We start from the raw sequence: 16,462 nt of genomic DNA on the forward strand, positions 1-16,462 counted from the left end.
AAAAAAATGTGAACCTTTATCCCTTTAAGGAGGAGATCGATTGGTGAGCTGGGTCAGAGTCCAGAGCTGGTCCTCACAACATATACAATTGCACATTGTTGCTATATATTTTACTGGTTTCAGTCATTTTTTTCCCTAATTTTGGTGATATTGAAAGGGCTGCTATAAAGTCGTTCATTTATTTTGGGTCTCAAGCTACCATATGATGTCTTTTAGTGGCTTTAATTCAGTTATGATGTTGGATTATGATGGATGGAATTGAAACTGAATAAGAAAATACATTAATCAAGTTCTGCTTTGTCACATTTTGACTCACAGTGGATTTGCTTTTGGTCTGTTGGTTATTTTATTGTCAAATTCTACTTCTTTATGTCACTTTTTTCCCCTGTAGATCGTGCCATGGAGCCTGGTGCTCCACCGTTACTGTGCGGAAAAGTATCCCGTGATATCAAACAAGAAGTAGACAAACTGACTGGCAACCTCAGAGGGAAGAAATTAAGATGGTTTTCAGAATGTCTCTCTGTAAGTGAAACCATAAGTGATACAGGATTACAATAACGTCAGAATACAAATTTTTCTAGGTGATTTTAGGGAAATATATATATATATATATATATATATATATATATATATATATATATATATATATATAGTTGTGTTCAAACTAATAGCAGTGTGTTGAAAAAAGTGAATAAAGCTCAAAATCCTTCTAATAGCTTTTATTTCCATACACACAAATGCATTGGGAACACTACACATTCTATTCCAAATCAAAACATGAAGAAAAATATATCAATTTTGTGTTGTTCCTCTAAAAAAATTGAAGAAAAGTGAATATTAGACTGTTCAAAAAAATAGCAGTGTTGGTATTCTTCTTTACAAACTCAAACATTCACTATATAAACTGAAAAATGTTTGAAGATTTTGCTTTCCTTTGAATCACTTAATATTTAATTGTATAAGCACTGTTTCTGAGAACTGCTGTACATCTGTGTTGCATGGAGTCAACCAACTTCTGGCACCTGTGAACAGGTATTCCAGCCCAGGATGATTGGACTACATTCCACAGTTCTTCTCTATTTCTTGGTTTTGCCTCAGAAACTGCATTTTTGATGTCACCCCACAAGTTTTCTATTGGATTAAGATTTGGGGATTGGGCTGGCCACTCCATAACGTCAATCTTGTTGGTCTGGAACCAAGATGTTGCACGTTTACTGGTGTGTTTGGGGTCATTGTCTTGTTGGAACGCCCATTTCAAGGGCATTTCCTCTTCAGCATAAGGCAGCATGACCTCTTCAAGTATTCTGATGTATTCAAACTGATCCATGATCCCTGGTATGCGATAAATAGGCCCAACACCGTAGTATGAGAAACATCCCGATATCATGATGCTTGCGCAATCATGCTTCACTGTCTTCACAGTGTACTGTGGCTTGAATTCAGTGTTTGGGGGTTGTCTGACAAACTGTCTCCGGCCACTAGACCCAAAAAGAACAATCTTACTTTCATCAGTCCACAAAATGTTGCGCCATTTCTCTTTAGGCCAGTCAATGTGCTCTTTGGCAAATTGTAACCTCTTCAGCACATGTCTTTTTTTTCAACAGTGGGACTTTGCGGGGGCTTCTTGCAGATAGCTTGGCTTCACATAGGCGTCTTCTAATTGTAACAGTACTCCCAGGTAACTTTAGACCTTCTTTGATCTTCCTGGAGCTGATTGTTGGCTGAGTCCTTGCCATTTTGGCTATTCTTCTATCCATTCAAATGGTAGTTTTTTGCTTTCTTCCACGTCTTTCAGGTTTTGGTTGCCATTTTAAAGCATTTGCGATCATTTTAGCTGAGCAGCCTATCACTTTCTGCACTTCTTTATGTTTTCCCCCCTCCAATCAACTTTTTAATCAAGGTACGCTGTTCTTCTGAACAATGTCTGGAACGACCCATTTTCCTCAGAATTTCAGAGAGAAATGCACTGTAATCAGCATGTACAACATTTGCTGCCTTCCTTCCTTAAATAAGGGCAATAATTGCCACCTGTTTTTCAAAGAATGAATGACCTCACTAATAGAACTCCACACTGCTATTATTTTGAACATGCAGCAGCATTCATGTCATGACTGTTGGGTCTGTTGGATTTCTATTACTCTACTACACCTGCTAGTAAATTATTTGCCATGTAGAAATATCATTTCTACCAAAAACAGTGATTGATCAGGTTAGTGATGTCTGACTGCTATTATTTTGAACACAACTGTATATGCACACTGCTTAAAAAATTAAAGGAACACTTTGAGAACACATCAGATCTCAATGGGGAAAAATATCATGCTTGATATCTATACTGATATGGACTGGGTAATGTGTTAGGAACGTAAGGATGCCCCATGGTTTGATGGAAATGAAAATGATCAACCTACAGAGGACTGAAGTCAAAGACACTCCAAAAATCAGAGTGAAAAAATGATGCAGCAGGCTAGTCCATTTTGCTGAAATTTCATTGCAGCAACTCAAAATGGTACTCAGTAGTTTGTATGGCCCTCACGTGCTTGTATGCATGCCTAACAATGTCGGGGCATGCTTCTAATGAGATGACTGATGGTGTCCTGGGGTATTTCCTCCCAGATCTGGACCAGGGCTTCACGGATCTCCTGGACAGTCTGAGGTGCAACCTGGTGGCATCGGATGGACCGAAACATGATATCCCAGAGGTGTTCTATTGGATTTAGGTCAGGTGAGTGTCGGGGCCATTCAATGGTATCAATTTCTTAATCCTCCAGGAACTGCCTGCATACTCTTGTCACACGAGGCCAGGCATTGTCGTGCACCAGAAGGAGCTCAGGACCCACTGCACCAATGTAGGGTCTGACAATGGGTCCAAGGATTTTATCACGATACCTAATGGCAGTCGGTGCCATTGTCTAGCTTGTAGAGGTCTGCACATCCCTCCATGGATATGCTTCCTCAGACCATCACTGACCCATCACCAAAACGGTCATATTGAACGGCAGCATAACGTTCTCCACAGCTTCTCAGACCCTTTCACGTATGTCAAATGTGCTCAGGGTGAACCTGTTCTCATCTGTGAAAAGCACAGGGCACCAGAGGTGGACTTGCCATTTCTGGTGTTCAGTGGCAAATGCCAAACGTGCTCTATGGTGCCGGGCAGTGAGCACAGGACCCACTAGAGGACATTGGGCCCTCATGCCACTCTAATGAAGTTTGTTTCTGATTGTTTGGTCAGAGACATTCAAACAAGTGGACTTCTGAAGGTTATTTTGTAGGGCTCTAGCAATGATCATCCTGTTCCTCCTTGCACAAAGGAGCAGATAACGCTCTTGCTGATGGGTTAAGGACCTTCTACAGCCCTGTCCAGCTCTCCTAGAGTAACTGCCTGTCTCCTGGAATCTCCTCCATGCTCTTGAGACCGTGCTGGGAGACATAGCAAATCGTCTGACAATGGCACATACTGATGTGTCATCCGGGAGGAGTTGGACTGCCTGTGCAAGCTCTGTAGGGTTCAGGTATCACCTCATGCTACCAGTAATGATGCTGACCCTAGCAAAATGCAAAACTAGTGAAAAACAGAAAAGTTGATTAGGGAGAAAAAATGTCACCTGTAAAACCATTCCTGTTTTGGGGATTGTCTCATTGTTGCGCATCTAGTGCATCTGTTGTTAATTTCATGAACCCCAAAACAGCTGAAACTGTTTAACAACCCCCTCTGCTACTTAACTGACCAGATCAATATCCCAGGAGTTTAATTGACTTGATGCTATACTCTGATTAAAAAGTGTTCCTTTAATTTTTTTCAGCAGTGTATATATTTATTCAAAGATTGTTGCATGACATTCAGCATAGCTTTACCTGATTCACTAAGCTGAGTTCAAAAATCCTACGTTTTGTAATTCTCCTTGCACATGATAGGGTATGCTTTGCAAAGTGGTTTTCACTTAGCTTCACTCCATACACTGGGCTAGTGTACTATCAAAAAGCAGTCAGAGGTAAACAGGAACAGGTACATTCATTATGTTTTATTGATTAATTTGGTGTGTTGTCTAGAGTACACTTTTCATAGAATACAACTGTGTTTTGTACATGATTGAACAGTTTATGGATTAAAAGAAAAACCATTTCTCTGCACACAGGAGAAACTTCTGCATAATCTTCAGGGAACTTTCCCCATACCTGACATATTCTCTCTTCTGTTTCTTAGCCTCCAGGAGGCAGTAAAAATTTATGGGACTTAGTAGCAGTGTTAAAAGGTCAAGATGACAGCCTTCTCCCACAAAACTACTGCAAAGGGATAATGCATATGAAGCATCTTGTCAGATTTAAGACAGTAAGTACTTTCATAAATGTTACTTATTCTGTGGCAGCACCCAAATATTGTAGAGTTCCCCTTAAGTTTTAACATATCTAACAGCATCTGTTTGCAAACCAAGTTTATCAGCTCACTCCCCCCCTCCCTTATTTCCTATAATGTGTTCCAACCTGTAGCTGGCACCCTTATTTTCAGCTGAAGATAATTGATCTAGCAAGACCATATTCTGCACTGCTTAGAAAGTCTTTTAAAATGTACAGAAAGTGAAAGAGGAAATATATGCATCGTGAGGTAATTGCTGATATGTATACCATGTAAGATGCTTTTTTCAAGGCACTTAGCTTTGCAGACATTAGTCTGGCTAGATCTCAAATTGGTTAATAAAGCTTGTTTTTCTGAAGTTCGTGTCCAGAGTTTTACCTGGCATTCCCAAAGTTGCCATTACAATTCTGCAGTCAAATGGTACACTGATTTCCAGTTTATTGTATTAACATAGCTCACCTTACTACAATGTCATCTAACCATTGGTATAGTTGTAAAAGATCTGTATGAATATTGGAGAAAAACTGAGACAATGCCAATAGCAAACTATTAAATTCTGCTATGGGATTTTAATATTACCTACAGCATACCTGTATTTTTTAATTGGCACAATTAGTTTCTTTAAAGCCCGACTCCAGGACTCCCAATCCCCACCCCAATTTCTGCTCCCACCTTCCCCATTTATTCCATGGGCCTAATTTCTGATTGTGTGATGTTGGGGTTCTACTTCCTCCAGCAGCGGGAGGGTCCTGAACGCAGAAGAGATCAGCACCATGTAATAACTTGGGGCTGTGTTTTACAACATTCTGCTATGAGTCCAGGGTGGTTTAATAATGCACTCTCTTGACACCCTGGGCTAACAGGAAGTTGGTTGAAAAATGCTGTATTGCTTTCAATTTAGACATGCGCCAACTCTTTCACAGAGCAGTCTGCAGAGGATAATGCCAGAGAGAAGGTGAGTATTGCAGCGAAATCTGCTTCTTTGTTTTTGCAGGGCCATAGGTTTTGCACGTTTTTAACTAAGCTGAAAGTAAACATTTAACTATATTGAAGACTTATTGAATATTAGAAATGTTTATATTTGGCGCACAAAGGATATTTCAGGTGTTCAAACTGTATTCTATTTGTACTTCTGATTGATGACCGCATTCTGCTAAAATTAAATAGTGGTACTCGATAAAATTTAAGCAAAGGGTAAAAACAATTTCCTATGAGCAGCAACAATCAATAGTCAAAAAAGTAAAAAAAAGCACTGCCTAAGGGCAGATACAAAACATTCTGTTACCTTTGTTAGCTGGAAAAGCCTCTTCTTTGTGCCCCTCTGATCTTGTTTTCAGTTTGCAACTAAAGGGACTCTTGTACAAGGTAGTCACAGGCTTTATTCACTCAACCATAAACAATTGCATATACAAGTATTTTTAAATTATGGATCTGAATGCAGCTGCATTGTTTTTAACTGCGCCATTCACACAAGTGCATAAACATGAGCTGAGCAAAATCCAAAAATCTACGCCTGAGAACACTCAACATTTACGCATCTGTAAGCATGTAAACCAAGTCTAAAGAACAGGAAGAAATAACTTAAATAAAAACAAATTATGTATGCACACATTTCTTTATGCATTTAAGCACACCTCTATGCATGTATTTTACTAATCACTACACAGGAATTTTTCTCCTAGAAAACGTGTAATAATATCAGTAAAATTTTTAAGACTGGGTGAATGAGGCACTAATGCCACTATTTTTTTTTACTGATCTCAACACAGGTGCATTATTGTATGAAACAATGCACACAGATACATAAAAATCAGTGATGTATACAGTGCCATAAAAAAATTTAAATGTTACATTTATGTGCAGTAATTTACGCATGTATGCATGTATATGCTAGTATACAAGCGTGTATTGCAATACTGGCAGCTATATGAGGATGAAGAATTTTATGCATGTATACACATATGCACATTTACACCTAAGGTCTTTACATTTCCTCTCCTCAGCTAAGCACCTTTGTACCTTTGTACCATCACGCACCAAAACCACCCACAGCATAGTGTGGTGCAGGGTGAAACTTAAGACTTTACAATAGTGAATTTGTTTTGCCAGTAAATGAAGATGAAACTGCTTGCAAACACATTGTACATGATCTGATGTATTCAGATGCATTCTGTGATATATTCAATGTAGCTGTATGAAGGAAAAAGAGGTGACTATGGCACAGATTTTATCATGTACCATTTTGTGTGCACATTCACATGCCAAAATTCACTAGTCCTTAAGCGTGAAGTATGGTCAAAGCTCTTTGGACCATACTTCTCCTGTGGGTCACAGGAGCGCACTTAGTTCTACACTCCTGTGGCCCAGATTCAGCTGACAGCAGGCAAAAGACTGCTGTTGGCTGACATGACAGCGCTGATGCAGACTTTGCAGGGATCCTGACAGTAATGTTGGGATCCACCCAGATGCCTGACTGGCAGCTGGCTCACCCTCTCAACGTTCCCCTGAGCCTGAGCCAGCTGCTCCCGCCTCCTCTCCAGCCCAGAGCTCCAGTGAGCGCTGGAGGGGCAGAACACAGAGTGGTGACTGACAGTCACCGCTCTGTGCTCAGAGCGGACCTGAGAACTGTGCAATCAGTGGTCTTTGATCACTCATTTCTGGGTGTTGAGCTGGTGGGGGGGGGGGGCAGATGCAGCATCGGAATGTTGCTGCATCCACCTAGGTGAGTATGTATGTTTTATTTTTTTAAATCCTGCACTTCTCTTTTAATAATAAAGTGAAGTCTGGATTAAATGGATGCACAGAAGAGGCTTTTACGGCTAACAACAATAATTGCAAGAACTTTGTTATACCTTCTCTTGGGCAGGGCTTTCACTTTACACATTTTATATTCATTGTGATCGTTTTTTATACTAGCATTTAGCAGCGTTTAGGAGAATGTACCAGTTTTTCTGCCAGAAAAATGCTTTCAGAAATGCAAAACAAAAGGTTTTTTTTTCCTGCCTCTAAATGCTGAGCATAAAAAACACCTCTAGACTATCTAACGTGCATGGACTCAATGGATAACATCAGTTGCTTCTACAGGCAAAAATGCTAAACTCCTCTAGGAACAGCGTTTTTTTAAGCCAGTGTGCATGCAGCCTTACAGTGGCTGACACATTTATCAATTAATTTCATAGTTGAATGGTGAAGGTAGTGAATGAAGACTTTCTTATGCATGCCTCAGTCTGTATTTGACATTGGATGTGGCTGAAATATAAGTTACTAAATAGCATATAACAGAAAAAAATAAATAATGATATTGATCATTAATAAATATTGAACATACATATGTATCCCTGACAGTCTAAAGCCCAGGAGCTAACAACAGTGAAGATGTCCAAGTTTGGTGGTGGCATTGGTGCTCCAAGCAAAGAAGAGAGGCTAAAAGAAGCTGCAGAGATCCATTTAAGACTAGGACAGATCCAGAGATATTGTGAACTATTAGTGGAACTTGGAGAGGTACGGAATACAATTTCAAATCTGAAGCTGCTAAAGTGACATTAAAATCTGTACAGATTGTTCCTCTGTGAGTGGCTATATTAAAACAATTGTCAGCTTCATTTGCCAAAAACGTGAATTCACAGAAACATTAAAGCTGATATCCAGGCTATTGACTAAATACAGGATCCATGTGTACACTTATTTGATTCTTGGTGTCCTTGGTGTATTACTTTCAAATCCAGCAAAAAAAAAAAAAAACCTCCTGAACTTAGTCCCTGTACAGAAGGTTGGTCGTTTCTGTTCCCCTTCCTTTTGGAAGACTGGTCTTGTATCCACCCTCCCCTAGTTTTCTGCAGGCAGTCTGTAATGGGAGTACCGGCTGGGTCTCATCAACTGCTCCAGCTATGTGATTATGTCATCTCTACTTTAATATCTGGTTTACAAAGACAATTTGTGCACACAAAGTGCATTTATAGAAGCCTTTGTTGCTATCGGAATATATATAAAGAGATTGGTTTGTGCCTGGAGTCCAGCTCTAATGCATGTATGAGGTTAGTTATTGTTTATGTATTGTTTTAAAGATCTGCGAAAATATACTTCATCTGTCAAAAAGGATTACCCCACATCATTAATGCAAAATCACCACGTAGTGTTTCTCATCATATACCAAACCATAAGTGATTCTGTTGTGAAAATAAAAATGGCAGCAAAGAACCATTGTCCACAGTACTAAACGCAGCTCGGATGAAAAGGAATCAACCCTGTAAGTCTCTGAAGCAGCCAGCACTTCCCAGGAATTTCTATCCTCTGTGTACCTGGCTGCCCTTGGTGATTCCTCTCACTGATCCTTACATAATGGTTGCACCTTGTAGTGATATACGGGTCAGCTGGAGGAACTACTGAGCACAGCATGGAGAGCTTTCGCTGCCACTTCTATCTTAGTCACAGAGTCAATAAGTTGAAACTGTTTGAATTTGGAAATCGAGAGTTGAAAAATAATTGGTTGCCTCTAGAAGGCACTTCCAAACAACTTGAAGGGGCAAAATCAGTAATCAAAAAATCCTTACATTTCCTGTGACCAGGATGTTAATTTTGTTGGCCCTGGCTCTCAAACAGCATAGAGAAGATAAAGCCTGAGAAGACATCCAATACATTTCTGCCTTCCTGGGTTGGTCGTTTGTGACTGCTTTCTGCATATGTTAACAGCTGTGCAAGTATTTAGAGATAAAGATGTGGGATTAGCTACCGACGTTTAAGAAAGTATATATCTGCTGTATAGTATATTTAAGCTAGCCATACATAAAAAATGTTTATATATTCCCTATTCATGCTAAATTCCCTAACTCACTGCCCACTGTTGTTTTTTGACAGCTGGCAAAGGTTAGGCTAGGTTAAGTTAGTTTGATGTCTTTTTGTCAGTTGATGAGTTGTGCTTATTAATTTGTGTTCTCTAGAAAGGGGTCCATAGCTTTCATCGGATTTCTAAAGGGGTCTGTAACTCAAGAAAGATTAAGAATCACTGTTCTAAAAGAATGCAAATTTGTTTATATCAATTATTGTATTTCATTCCTAGTGGGATAAGGCACTATCAGTGGCTCCTGGTGTTTCTATGAAATACTGGAAAAAATTAATGCAAAGGTGAGTGAACAACATCAGAGCCTTTGATGTGATCTTTGAGAATCTTTGAGCATAAATTATTGTACACTGCTCCAAAAAAATCAAAGGAACACTTTGAAAACACATCAGATCTCAATGGGGAAAAAAATCTCATGCTGGATATCTATACTGATATGGACTGGGTAATGTGTTAGGAACGTAAGGATGCCCCATTGTTTGATGGAAATGAAAATGATCAACCTACAGAGGACTGAATTCAAAGACACCCCGAAAATCAAAGTGAAAAAATGATGCAGCAGGCTAGTCTATTTTGCTGAAATCGCATTGCAGCAACTCAGAGTAGTACTCAGTAGTTTGTATGGCCCCCACGTGCTTGTAAAGATGCCTAACAACGTTGGGGCATGCTCCTAATGAGACGACGGATGGTGTCCTGGGGTATTTCCTTCTAGATCTGGACCAGGGCATCACTGAGCTCCTGGGCAGTCTGAAGTGCAACCTGGCGGCATCAGATGGAACAAAACATTATGTCCCAGAGGTGTTTTATTGGATTTAGGTCAGGTGAGCATGGGAGCCATTCAATGGTATCAATTCCTTCATCCTCCAGGAACTACCTGCATACTTTCGCCACATGAGGCTGCGTATTGTTGTGCACCAGGAGAAACTCAGGACCCACTGCACCAGCATAGCATCTGACAATGGGTCCAAGGATTTCATCCTGATACCTAATGGCAGCCAGGGTGTCATTGTCTAGCCTGTAGAGGTCTGCGGGTCCCTCCATGGATATACAGTACCTCCTGAGACCGTCCCTGACCCACCACCAAAACGGTCATGTTGAATGATGTTACAGGCAGTAAATGTTCTCCACGGCTTCTCCAGACCCTTTCTCATCTGTCAAATGTGCCCGAGGTGAACCTGCTCTCATCTGTGAAAAGCACAGGGCAACAGTGGCGGACCTGCCAATTCTGGTGTTCAATGGCAAATGCCAATCAAGCTCTGTGGTGCCGGACAGTGAGCATAGGGCCCACTAGAGGATGTTGGGCCCTCAGGCCACCCGCATGAAGTTCGTTTCTGATTGTTTGGTCAGAGACATTCACACCAGTGGCCTGCTGGAGGAAATTTTGTAGGGCTCTGGCAGTGCTCAAAGGAGCAGATTCCGGTCCTGCTGATGGGTTAAGGACCTTCTACGGCCCTGTCCAGCTCTCCTAGAGTAACTGCCTGTCTCCTGGATTCTCCTCCATGCTCTTGAGACCGTGCTGGGAGATACAGCATACCTTCTGGCAATGGCACGTATTGATGTGCCATCCTGGAGGAGTTGGACTTCCTGTACAACCTCTGTAGGTCCAGGTATTGCCTCATGCTACCAGTAGTGACACTGACCCTAGCCAGATGCAAAACTAGTGAAAAACCGTCAGAAAAGATGAGTAGGGAAAAAATGTCAGTGGACTCCACCTGTAAAACCATTCCTGTTTTGGGGGTTGTCTCATTGTTGCCCATCTAGTGCACCTGTTGTTAATTTCATAACACTAAAGCAGCTGAAACTGATTAACAACCCCCCCTGTTACTTAACTGACCAGATCAATATCCCAGGAGTTTAATTGACTTGATGATATACTCTGATTAGAAAGTGTTCCTTTAATTTTTTTTGAGCAGTGTATATTGCAAGAGGCTATATAGTCGTGTGAAGGATTTTAAAACTCTATTAATGCTTGTTAAAAAAATTGTTAGTGACCATAGTCTAAACACAAGTGCACTTTAAGGTACTGTATTAAGCAATCTTTTTATCTGTATTAAAGGATAAGTTCACCTTTAGTTACATGTTACACCCGTATTTTGGGTGTAACATGTAACTAATATTACTACCGTATTTGCCAGCGTATAAGACGACTTTTTGACCCTTGAAAATCTTCTCAAAAGTCGGGGGTCGTCTTATACGCCGGTACACATGTTAGGGGGGCTGCGGCATTAAGTACAGGGGTTTGCAGGGGCTGACGTCTCTTACCTGGATCCAGTCCCACGACGATCCGGTCCAGGAAGCGCGGCGTCTCCTTCAGTTCGGCCACTGGATGTTCGTGCGGCTGCGCGGCTCCGCCTCCTCACCGGTGATTGGCCGCCAGAACTGTAGCTCGGGAAAGGCACACAGGCGGCCAATCACCGGCGAGGGGGCGGAGCCGAGCGGCCCCGCGAAAATTGAGTGCCGGAGCAGCAGGTAAGTGCTCTGTGTAGAGGTGCTGCTGCAACCACATATGCTGGCTGCAGCAGCACCGTACTAGAACAGGGTCAGCAAGTGTCAGTGGGAGGAATAGTGCCCCATCATTGGTGTCACTGATACCAATGATGGGGCACTATTCCTCCCACTGATACCAACGATGGGGCACTATTCCTCCCACTGACACCAACGATGGGGCACTATTCCTCCCCCCCACTGACACCAACGATGGGGCACTATTCCCCCCCCCCACTGACACCAATGATGGGGCACTATTCCACCCCCCACTGACACCAATGATGGGGCACTATTCCACCCCCCACTGACACCAATGATGGGGCACTATTCCACCCCTCACTGACACCAATGATGCGACACCATTCCTCCCACTGACACCAATGATGGGGCACTATTCCTGCCACTGATACCAATGAAGGGGCACCTATTCCCCCCACTGATACCAATGATGGGGCACTATTCCTCCCACTGATACCAATGATGGGGCACTATTCCTCCCACTGACATCAATGATGGGGCACTATTCCTCTCACTGACACCAATGATGGGGCACTATTCCTCCCACTGACATCAATGATGGGGCGCTATTCCTCCCACTGGTGTGCATTGGAAGAGGGGTAGTCTTATACGGCGAGTATAGCCCAAACACTACATTTTAGCAGGAAAAGTAGGGGGGTCGTCTTATACGCCCAGTCGTCTTATACGCCGGCAAATACGGTAATGCAGCACCCCTGCTAACCCTTTGATCCCCCTCACTGCCATTGCACATTTGAAACCAGATCCATCCGCACAGCCAAGTTTTTCATACACAGGAATCTGTGATTGAATAAAGTACTACCATAGCAGACGGACTTGTAGTTAGAATGAACTGCAGACTCTGGTGAAAAAAAAAAATACTACATTCACATTTTTTTTCTGCGCAAATATACTGTATGTGTTTATTAATTTACTAATGCCTAATATCTTCTGTGATGGAGCATTGCTGTGAAACAAAATGGAATGTAGTAAGGGCTACATTGACTATACATTGCTTGATTTTCTTTTTGAAATCGATAGTTGCCAGGCTATTATTTAAATCCATAGACTTGATTGCTTTTTTTGAGGCACTGCCCCACAGCAAGTATGCATGTCAAGAGTTCTGTCTTTGTTCTAACTTCATGTTCTGCATGTTTGTTGGGGGTTAGAGGCTCAGAAAGCATTAAGGCCAGAGACAATTAGATGAAGAAGATCAACAATAGCAGCGCTTATATAGGATAAGAGAAAACCTCAGCACAATCACCCCAAAAAACTTTGTGAAATATCTAAGTAAAAAAAAAAATCTATTTTGAAAAAATGCCAAAAAATTTCCCTATTCTTTAGGGCTTATGTCCTGTATACACAATCAGAAAATTGGATGATAAAAAAATCGCTTTTGGAGGGATCTTACGATAATGTGATCATTAGTACATAGCTTTCAACACCCGATCACAACCGTTCATGCCACAATATCCAAAGGAACAAGCACGAAAATGTTTCTTGTACGATAACAGTGCAAACGATTTTTGTTTAATCAGTACAGTGTTCAAAAAAAAAAATCAAGAGACCATGACCACTCATGCTCAGGAAGGAAAGAATACCTTACAATACAGTACAATACCTTATATCACATCTGAAGTTGTATTCTGTCATACTAGAATTTTCATAACTTTAGTAACCTCTTCATTTTCAATATGGAACTAGCATGCAACAAAAAACGAATAAGTTGTCTGATTATCTGATGATGTGTACTAGGCAGTAGATGTGTATAACTAACATTCGTACTGCTGCTCACACCACTTGTGTTCCCACAGATAAAGCATAAACAACATAAATAAATAAGTGCGCGCAGTACAAGTGTTACTACTGATAAATCAAATATATAGTTTATCAATATATAAAAAGTCCCAAGTGTCCATATATTCTCATAAATATCCTTGTTATATAATAACTATATTGTATAATAAGAATGTTTGAGGATATATGGACTTTTCAGTCACAGTGAATGGTGTTGATTTTAGATAATATATTGTTTGCTAGAAATGCTTATTATATACGCATGCTTACTTAATTAGATATTTTTTTGTATATTTTGGATTTAAATGCTGTTTTTTTTAGTAGCATACAGCATATGATTTTATGATTTATCACTAGTAAGACTTGTACTGCATGACTCTTATTAATAGCAGCTCTTATATTTCAGTACAGGCTTCCTTTAATAAAAAAAAAAAACTACAAATAGTAACATGAATTAAAAAAGTTAGTCTCATCTGCATTGTCTCTGTGATCTTGCCTAGTGTGACAGATTCACCTTATTGCAATATTCCCATGTTTCATGTACCTTAAGTATATCAGAACTCTCTATATTGTTTGTTTTTCTTTTTTTTGTTAGAAGAGCGAGTCAGCTCATTGAAGAGGAAAATGATGATGTCATTCCCTACTGTATAGCTACTGGGGATGTGAAAAGATTGGTCCATTTCTTTACCTCCAGGGGGCAACTTAAAGAGGCACTACTGGTGGCACAGGTATGTCTGTCGTCTGTTCATGATGGATTTTATTTTAGAAATCAAGTAAGTAATGAAGTTTGTTTCCTGCCATAAATGTTTATTGGTATAAGGTATCCTTTGTAGTGACAAATCCACATGTTGTAACATTCTAGATATGATGACATGTGATGTAAATGAACAACATTCTTCTTCTACAAATGCTTTTGTATCTTCTTCTTACAAAACTCTTGTAATAATTCACCGGGAATAATATAGAACAGGGGTGCTTAACCTGTGGCCCTAGGAGCCCTCTGATGTGGCCCTCAACTTCAAACCAGGGAAGCACACTTCTATTATAATTTGAATGCAAGAGTTTTGGTGGACTTTCAGAAAGTGATAGGATATAGATATAATAGGAGTCTATGGCAAAGCGCAGCTCACCTGCAGAAATGCCGCAGGTGCAATGCGCTGCATCTACGGTGTGGGTAAACAGCAGTGCATCAGTGTGAAGACAACCTTATAGGGGGCTTAGGACAGTAATGGCTTGTTTACATTTGCATTTGAGATGTGTTTTTACCATACACCACTAACCACTTATGTAGCATCAGGGGTCGCAATGGTGACCCGGCCCCATGCTTCAGGGGGCCCGTGTGACCTGCCTTGCACATTCTGTTATACACTTGGACAGGAGGGACAGTGGGGGGTAGCATATACAGGAACCAATCCCCTTTATTTTCCTCCTGTAACTGCTGAAAGCCGGTTTCTCCTCTTCTCCCTCCCACGGGCATGTAGCAGCTGTAGGAGGAAACTGTTCATTATGCTATTCAAAATAAAAAATTTGAAATTCTGAACCATTTCATTTCATTGTGGCCTATGACCAGTTACCAAATCACTTAAGTGGCCCTCGCTCTCCAAAAGGTTGAGCACTCTTAATATACAAGATGAATTCCCTTCTCTTAATTATAGCAATTTCCATTATTTCTGATTTAATTACCAGCATAAAGAAAAAACAGTTCGATAAAACTGAAAAGATTAAAAAAGGTTCATGTTATTAAAGTGACATTAAACCTTCTTTTTTTTATTAAAATAACAAACATGGTATACTTACCTGCTGTGCTCAATGGTTTTGCTCGGAGCAGCCCTGATCCTCTTCTTCTGGGGTCCCCCGGCGATCCTGGCCCCTCCTCTTTAGTGAGTGATGCAATGGAAAGCCACTATTCATGGGGGCACCCATGTGGGCTTGCTCCGTCTATTGGCACAGAGTGGGCAGCATGCCCCCCCTCCCCCCATCCTTGCTCGCCACAGCATTTGATTGACAGCAGCGGGAGGCAATTGCTCCTGCTGTTATCAATCTGCTTAGTGAGCAGAGAGACAGCGGTGAGAGCCGCTGCTCTCATGTACATTGATATTGCTGGATTGGATTGGGTTCAGGTGAGAATAAAGTGGGGGGCTGGGGGGAATCCTGCAGCACAGAATATTTTTTAGCTTAATGCATGCAATGCTTTAAGGTGAAAACCCTTAAAGCTTTAGAACCACTTTAAGGTAACTAAATGCATTTCACAGACAATTTGATGAAGGTGACAGTAGAAATCTGTTCATGTTCAGTTAAAGTGTATGTATAGCCAAACATATATTTTGGAAAAAGAAGGGTTAAAACCTCTGCCATCTTATTTTGGGACATTTCCCTTTATTTATTTATTTCAGGTACTTATATAGCGCTGTCAATTTATGCAGCACTTTACATATATGTTGTACATTCACATCAGTCCCTAACCCTCAAGGGGGGTACAATTTAAGGTCCCTAACTTACATTCATACATACACATACTAGGGATAATTTAGACAGGAGCCAATTAACCTACCAGCATGTCTTTAGAGAGTGGGAGGAAACCGGAATACCTGGAGGAAACCCACACAGGCACAGGGAGAACATGCAAACTCCAGGCAGGTGGTGCCGTGGTTGGGATTCGAATCGACGACCCGAGTGCTGCCAGGCGGAAGTGCTAACCATTTAGCCACTGTGCTGCTCCGCTGTGCTTCCTGTCCCAGAAATACAAAAGAAAGTTAGAGGAAATCTTCCAAAGTGAGAAGAATTCTCTTCTTAGTTGTCCCCATAGCAGGTTCAGGGCAACTTACCTTTGATCTGGAGTCAATGCTAAAATTATGGATTTACCCTCACTTTATGTCTCAGTGACAATGGTCCCTAGTGAAAATTGAAGGATGAACTTTGCCAATGGGTGATCAGCAACTTGACAGGCGATATACAATCATGACCAAAAA

At 41.0% G+C, this 16,462-nt stretch overlaps 1 protein-coding gene across 9 annotated transcripts in view; it reads left to right on the plus strand.

Moving 5' to 3' along the window:
- WDR17 (WD repeat domain 17) overlaps positions 1 to 16,462 on the plus strand; it is a 162,475-nt gene that overhangs the window by 116,938 nt on the left and 29,075 nt on the right. For all 9 annotated transcript variants that reach the window (XR_016313747.1, XM_089684053.1, XM_089684052.1 and 6 more), the window contains 5 exons: positions 392 to 522; positions 4,208 to 4,333; positions 7,703 to 7,858; positions 9,414 to 9,478; positions 14,089 to 14,221. Coding sequence is in view for 8 of the 9 variants with exons in the window: in XM_089684053.1 (XP_089540179.1) it covers positions 392 to 522; positions 4,208 to 4,333; positions 7,703 to 7,858; positions 9,414 to 9,478; positions 14,089 to 14,221 (611 nt within the window). In the remaining variant the exon portion in view is untranslated. The remainder of the gene's footprint in view (positions 1 to 391; positions 523 to 4,207; positions 4,334 to 7,702; positions 7,859 to 9,413; positions 9,479 to 14,088; positions 14,222 to 16,462) is intronic.

Source organism: Staurois parvus, unplaced genomic scaffold, assembly GCF_062004578.1.
Source record: "Staurois parvus isolate SC_StPar_1 unplaced genomic scaffold, SC_StPar_1.0 ptg000334l, whole genome shotgun sequence".
Taxonomy (NCBI): Eukaryota; Metazoa; Chordata; class Amphibia; order Anura; family Ranidae; genus Staurois; species Staurois parvus.